The following is a 7,304-nucleotide window of genomic DNA, read 5'->3' as shown; positions in this document are numbered from 1 at the left end:
CTCCAGGCGGGTTCTCTCCAGGGAGCTGCTGGCTGGTCAGGCCAGAAGAGCCTCTCGAGGAGGGGAGCAGCTGAAGCCACTGTGCTCACCATGCAGATCTGACCTTTGGAGCCCAGAGCAAGGAGACCCCCCCGGCCCCCGGGGAAGGTCCTGCTGCTCTAAAGGGGCTCCGGGGAGGGGTCCCGAAGAGCTCATTTGCGCTCACCACCTCCAGGGTGATCTCTCAGCTGCCCCAGGAACACCTTGGCAATGCCACCCAGGCAGATCTAGCAAGCCGCAACCTCACACCCACAAGTGGTAAAAGGGAAAGAAACCAGCTTCCTCCTGGACAGGTGGCACCTGCAGATGCATTTGCAGACCGAGCCAAGAAAACCATGGGGAGGATCCCAATGGCCAGAAGCAGCACCCCTGCAGCCCTGTTTAGAGAGCTCCAACCGGGTCAGAGGCCTGATCCGCTGACCAAGGTTATTCCAGAGTTCAACCATCCATTTGTTGGCAGGACAAGGTACCCAGCTCTCCCCAGCCCCATGCCAGCAATCTTGTCAGAGCAGGGCAGCTAATTTAGGAAAGGTGGGAGTGCACCAAAGCTGACTGCCCTCCAGGGCTGGGAAGCAGCTGGACAGTCCCCAGGGAAGCCAGGGGCCCCTGGGAGTCGCTGGCCCACAGGGAAGCTGGGGAAAGTGGGCGGCACCGAGGAAGCTCCCCACAGGAACTGGCTGACCCACTGAATGGGCCCTTTGTCATCCCCAGCAGACTGTTCAAATTAACATAGCAGATTCCTGCAAAAACGGCTGCTGAGCAAATATTTTCCTTATGAGCCACGTGGATTTTCCAACCGCAGCTGAGAGGATAAAGTGGGGGGGGGGATAAGGCAGGCAGCAGCCCTATGGCCAAGCCAAGCCAGTCCCACCCAGGAGTCCTGGCCAGCTCCTCCAGGCTTGGAAGGCAGGGAGCTCAGAGCTTGCCAGCCGCTTGAGTCACCCAGAGCGGGAAAAGGGCTGACTCCGCAGCCTTCAAGGACGCGCGGGGGGGGGGGGGGGGGGGGGGGGCAGGAACAGAGCTCCTCCTCGCTGCAGTGTTTGGCAGCAGAGGCTTCTGCCAGCCCTTCAGTGCCCCTGCTTGGGAGGGGGGTTACAAAAACATCTTCCCCTAGTGCTCCCTGGAAATGTTGCCGGCTATACCCATGGGACAGGGACCAGGCCTGGCCAAAGGCGGTGCCAGCTGCTTATTCTTTGAGGTGACTCAGATACCCTGAGGGAAGTGGGCAGAGACGCTCCAGGATGGCCAGGACACAAAGATCCACGTTGGCGATGCGCTTCCTAGAGCGGTTGCCAACTGAAGCCCCCCAGTCAGATGATAGCCTCTCCAGGCAGGGCCAGATCTGTGAGATGAGAGCCCAACACCCACCTCCGATGCTGTCAAAACATAGCCCCTTCTCCCAACCTGGAAGGGAAGATGGGTGGGAGCAGCTCCACCAGGCTAGATGGGAAGCCTTTTCTTGGCTGGAAAGTTCTGCAAAATCTAGGGGGCAAGGCAGGTAGGAGGGAGCCAGGGCTGGAGCAAGGCCTCCATGGTTTAATGTGGCAGGCTGCTCTGATGTGCCCACCAGCCCTTCCTGGGAGAGGGCCAGGGTTGTGCTAAGCCCCTGGCATTACCTGCACTGTGTCCCCAGATCTCCTGAGCAACGGGGCCTACTTCCCCTCCTGCCCCCTGCAGAGCCCATATGCCCTTCGCTGAAGCTTCCTCCATTCCCAGAGTTGCCCTGGGAACCGGACAGCGGGGTTCTGGCGCTGAAGGGCTGAGGGCACAGCAGCCCCTACCACAGAGGGGCTAGGTGGGCAGAGGGGCAGCTCACTGCAGCTGGCTCTCCTTAGCCGGAGAGCAGCCGTCAACTCCTCTCTGTAGCCAAGCAGTGAAAAGTTGTCAAAAAAGCAGGTCCAGCTCAATTCCCCCCTTGGGGAGAGGCATGTGGGTGGTGGGGAGGAGAGGAGGAGAGAAGCCTGGCCAACCATCCCTCCGTTTCCGGAAGGGCGAGAAGGGAGGCACAGACCTCCCTAGCTAAGTAGCCTTCCAGAAACAGCCCCATTGCTGGGAAGGAGGTGCTTCCTTCCCCCACACAGCCCCCCATCCCATCAGAATCAGCCCCTCCTATCTCACAGTTATCAGCTTGATGGCAACAAGACGGCAGCCTTGCAAAACCTGCCAGGGGCAGGCAGATAAGCGGCACCAACCAGCCCCACACATTCTTTGGCAGAGTTATCAGTGGTAGCCAAAACAAGCCGCCAACCTGGCATCCCTTGACCCCTTCCTCCATGCCTGCAGCCGCCCCCTTGGACAATCCAAGGAAATCAGAGCCTACCAGGAAGTGAGGCCTCCCCCACCTGAGTTGCTACAAGGATGTCACCCCACCCCAGGAGTGTGATGCGCTTGGAGACCCCGAAGTTCTGGGGAAAGGGCAAAAGCCGAAGAGGCCCATCCTGGTGACCTGGAAGGATCCTAGAAGGAACTCTTTGAGGAGTGGCAGTTGCAATGTCCACATAATGTTTCTCCACATATTCCCCACCTCCTCTCGGAGTCGATGGGTCCAACTCTAGCCAGCTACTTTAAGCAAGATCCCTCCTGCAACTCTGACTGTGTCCCCCCTCCATTAGAGGAGCTGCGGGTGCAGGTGCCAATCCAGGCAGGTTGGGCCAGATAGCATGGGGAGTAGCAGCAGCAGCCCTGGGGCCTTCCACCATGCCCAGCGGCCTCTGGGCCAATCCGGTGGAACGCCAGCCTGGCTCACCCGCCACCCATTTGCACCCCCAAACACTGGGAGTTGCCGCAACCCCTTACCTGGGAGAGGCGTCCAGTGTGACGGAGGTCAGGGAGCTGCTCAACTGGCGGCTGTCCCAGAGGCACACTTCCCGTTCCATCATCTGGAAGGGAGGCGAGGCTGAGGGGCTGCCTCGGAGGGACTACAGAGCCCTGGCAGGCTGTGCCGGGGAGATGTCCTTTCCAGAGGGTGCAGAGGGAGGGCCCCCAGTCTGTCAGGATTCGCTCCCCGCCCGAGCCCCCCAGCCCCGCAGGAGAGACAGACAGAATCCCCACCTGGTTGGAGCCCACGGAGAGGAAGCAGCCTTCCGTGTTCACCCACAGCAGCTGGGCCTCCCTGCCGCCTTTATGTGCCAGGACAGTCTGTGGGGAGAAGACAGAGGGTTGGGGTGGGCTACCTTTCAGATTCCTACTAGTGAGGAGAGAGGAGACCCTTGGAATGGGACGTGTTTCCCCCCCCCTCCAGTGAGTCCCTTCAAATCAGTGCCTCCATCCAGCAGACTGGAGTCGAGGGCACCAGTGTGGGGCAGTTCCCCCAAAGGCTCCTTGGGCTGCCACTGCATTGCAGCTCTTCCAGACTGCTGGGTCTTGGGCAGAGTTTGTGTGAAGAAAGTGGGTGTGGGGGTGCCATAGTGGTCAGCTGCAACTCTTAGTTGCTGAGGGGACTTTGGGAGCAACTGGATGGGCAGCTCTGGTGTTCCCAGCCCAAAGAAGATGCCGCCCCCATTCGCTGGGGGGGCAGACCTTGGAGAGAGACCCATGCAGGCTGTGCTACGAGGGCTGGAGGATCAAAAGGCTGCTGCTAAGGTGGCCCAATGCCCAGGGCCCGATCCAGCCACGTCAGACCCTCCAACCCAGGAAGAAGACAGGCAGACCCTCCCATCGGTCCCACCTCCCTCAGCCACGGAGCAAAACAGGAGGGAGGAAACAGACATTCTGCTGCTTGGAAGAAGTAGAGCCGGGTTTCAGCCCCCTTCCGCCCCCGCTGCTCTCCTGCACTGAACCATCCCCCAGGAAAGCTCTGAGACTGACAGCAGAGATGACGCATGCAGGTCCCTCCATTTCGTGGGGAAACAGGCGGGAAGTAGTAACTTCCAGACAAAAGGAAGGCAGCCACGTCAGCACTGCATGGAGAGGAGGGGGAGCAGCCCCCCAACCTGCCTCCCCAAAGAAGATCAGCAGCTGCTCGACTCACAGCCGGCCTGGAGCTCAGCAGTTTGTGACTCCCAGCCAGCAATGTCTTCTGGCCGGCCACGGCCCCGCTCTCCCCTGCTTGGCTAATTCAGGGAAGCCTCCACCCTTCTTGAGCCTAAGGCTCAAGACACCCCCATGCCTCTTGGCTACAGAGCCCCCAATGACCCCTCCTTCCCCTGGGGCCTTTGCCAGAACAGCCCTGCTCACAGAACGGGCCTTGGGTAAGCAGGAGGAGGGGGTGGTGCAATGATCCCCAAGCAGAGCAGAGCTCCGACCACCACCTCCGCTGTGGCTTCTCTACCCCTGCACCCTCTCTCAGATGTGCAATGTCGGGGGGGGGAGAGATGCACCAGGAGGGGAGTCTCTGGTCCTCCTCCGTCCCAGCGTAGAGGGCAGACCATGAGGTGACGCTGTAAATAGGGTCCTGGAATGCAGACTAGCTCATTACTGGCTTCTCACAGCCTCCTTAAGAATCAAAAACCGGGGAGAGTCTGCCTGTCAGGCTGCAAAGGGGGGCCGGAGCCTGACCTCAGGGGGTATCTGCGTGGTCCTATTCCCAAGCAGTCCCACTCCCAGCTCTGGACCCTGGGCAGCAGCTTGCAATCCTCTTGCAATCTGGGAGCTAAGCCCGGACTTCGAGGACGGCTTCCCTTTGGCACCTATTTACCCCTGGAGCTGCTTCACGGACCTGCCTTCCTGCCTCCTCCTCCTGAGAATTACCCAGGTGTGTGTCTGTGCGTTAGATGGGACTGGATGGTGTCAGCTGTGTGGAGTTTGCCCCAGATGGGTCCCCTGCCCTCCCCCCTTGGCACCCCCACAGCCCCTAGATACTCTACCTGGCAGGCCACCGACTTGGCCCGTGGGTCAAAGATGTGCAGCCTTTTGTCCTGTGGAGCAAAGGGAGGCCCAGTGGTCATCAGCTCAGCCCACTGCTCTGCCCCAGCCCCACGACCCCCCTTCCAACCCTGGGCACGGTCAGCCAGGCCAGAGAATGTGGGAAGGGGAGCTAATCCTGGATGCTGCTGCCAGTAGGGCGGTGCGAGGGGTGTCAGGCAGCTGTGCAAGTGCCTGCTGATGTCCTGGCCTTTGGGGAAGCGTCCACTTCTCGCCTGCCCATGGGGAGGGGGGAGTGCCCCAGATTGTCACAGCAGCCTGACTGATGCCGGGCTAGGTCTCCACAAGGCTGCAGGGGGCAGGAATGACCTTCTCTTTGCAGCCCTGCCCATTCTTGGCTGGGATGGGCCTGGGGGCCCCAAGGAGACACCACTCTCCTGGGGGACGCAAGCATGGGGAAAGAATGTTCCTTCCCAATCAGGCGCTCCCAGGGCCTCGCCCACCATGCACCAGGCAAGAGAATGCAACGTAGGGATCCCTCTGAGGCGCCACTAGATGGCAGCAAAGGACAAGCGGCTGCTCATTGCCAGGGCACCAACACTACAGCATGGAGCATGGCGCCCCCTGGTGTCCACCTGCACTCAAGAGCCAGCTCCTTGTTTTGGCCGCTCCTTCCCAACAGCACTCACCTGGCAAGAAGTGCCCAGGAGTGACCCGTCCGGCTTCCAGGCCAAACTTTGCACCCAGTTCAGGTGAGGCTCCAGCTCTGAAGAGAAGAATGAAACGGGCCTGGTTTTGTGCCCCCCGGGACCCGCCAGGACCCTACTTGAACCACTCAGATCATGAGGTGGGCATCTCTCCCTGGCTTGATGGGGGACTGATGTTGCTTTCCACAATTATAAATCTTGATTTACTGACAAGTGGCAGGGCTTGCACAAGATGCCAAATGGAACCCGACCCCCCCCCCTCCCCAGTTGCATGGAGACAACTGAGCAACTGAAGTCCTGCTCAGCTCCTTCTGGGTTGTTTTCCTCTGACTCAGAGCTTTTCTGCCTGCTGCCCTTCCTTCCCACTTCCATATCAGGTCAGGCTTGACCTGCAATGCTGGCTCCCGTCCCTGGGGCAGGGGCTGCTGCAGGGGCCCCTGAACTGGTTCAAGGGTGCACATTTGGTGAGCTGCGATCCCTCCAGCTGCACCAGCCACCTTCTCTGCCAGGCAACAGCCTGAGCAATTCCAAAGTCATGTCATTCCCCCTCTCCCCACCACCTACTGCTGCTCCTAGCAGGAGCACAATCCTTGGCAACAAAGCGCTTCCTGTCCTCAGCCCAGAAAATACCCCCATCTCCTTCCGCCTTCTGAAATTGGAGTTGCAGCGCTGCCCACAAGGTTGCTCTGTGGTTCTCGCGCAAGCCTGGCTTCTCCTCTTCTTGTGATTGTCAGAGCCACTCTTCCTGACCGGAGGCTCGCCTGCCGTCCCTCTTTCTGGCCACCTTCCCCCAGCATCTACCCATGTGGGCAGTGGCCCAAGGCGGCTGGCCTGTTCCAGGAAGGGAGACCAAAAATGCAGCCTCTCAGCTCTGCTTCCAGAGAAATTGGTCAGGTCCTCTGGCAGGACTACAGCCTGGGGGGAGCCTGGCCAGGCATGCAGGAGTAGCTTTTGGTGCTTGCTTGGGATGGGCAAAGGGAACAGCTCCAGACTGGCAGAGAATTGGACAGAACGATGAAAGCACAGGGAAAAAGGGGCTGACCTGGGTAATGGTTGCTCCACTTTCCCTGGGGCCAACTGGTCCCACCCAGGATCTCTGGCATCCCCCAGTCCACCCTGAGGGCAATCAAAGGGCACCCACTAGGATCGTACCAGTAAGGATCTGTTGCTGCTCCACATCCCAGATCTTCACTGCCTTCCCGGCCGCACTTGCCAGGACACCATCCGCCGTGGGGTGAAAGAGAAGCACCTCCACCCGGCTCCTCTCTGGCCCCAGCATCACGTGGGGGGAAGAGGAGAGGTCTTGGCCAGACTCAAGGAGACGCCACACCTTCACCTGCAGGAAAGAGACCTCTGGCAGTGCTCATGAGAAGCTCAGCATCTGCTCTCAAGACTCGGGGGATGCCAGGCTCCCTCAGGGGCAGGCAGGGCTGAGGGTGAGGGGAAAGCTCTCAGCTAATGCACTTTGGTGCCATCCCTCTTTCCCTCTGCACCCATCCCAGTTCTCCCAGGAACCGCCTTTGCAGAGAGGGGGACCTTGGGGGGAAGCTAGGCAACGGATGCTGCACTTACAACTTCATCTGCTGATCCGGTGGCCAGCAGCTGCTGGTCAAAGGGAGAGAAGTCAAAGTCTGTCACCACATCTGGGAGGAGAGGAGAGGGAAAGGCAGCACAAGGAAGCAGGCAGCCAAGGCTGTGGGCGCCCACTGCAGTCACAGCACTGCTTCTCCCCAAGGAATTGCCTCCCAGCATGGG

General features: G+C 60.0%; 1 protein-coding gene across 3 annotated transcripts in view; it reads right to left on the bottom strand.

Annotated features, from left to right (window-relative positions):
* The window catches only part of CORO7 (coronin 7), a 28,176-nt gene that overhangs the window by 16,113 nt on the left and 4,759 nt on the right, over window positions 1-7,304 (bottom strand). For all 3 annotated transcript variants that reach the window (XM_060684016.2, XM_034441398.3, XM_034441397.3), the window contains 6 exons: window positions 7,122-7,192; window positions 6,702-6,885; window positions 5,532-5,608; window positions 4,845-4,895; window positions 3,091-3,177; window positions 2,836-2,918 (listed from right to left, as the gene is read on the bottom strand). In XM_060684016.2, coding sequence (XP_060539999.1) covers window positions 2,836-2,918; window positions 3,091-3,177; window positions 4,845-4,895; window positions 5,532-5,608; window positions 6,702-6,828 — 425 coding nt within the window. In that variant the 5' untranslated portion in view covers window positions 6,829-6,885; window positions 7,122-7,192. The remainder of the gene's footprint in view (window positions 1-2,835; window positions 2,919-3,090; window positions 3,178-4,844; window positions 4,896-5,531; window positions 5,609-6,701; window positions 6,886-7,121; window positions 7,193-7,304) is intronic.

Source organism: Pantherophis guttatus, chromosome 14 (genome assembly GCF_059756535.1).
Source record: "Pantherophis guttatus breed Tessera chromosome 14, ASM5975653v1, whole genome shotgun sequence".
In the NCBI taxonomy this organism is placed as follows: Eukaryota; Metazoa; Chordata; class Lepidosauria; order Squamata; family Colubridae; genus Pantherophis; species Pantherophis guttatus.
This window is presented reverse-complemented; position numbering and strand designations above follow the sequence as displayed.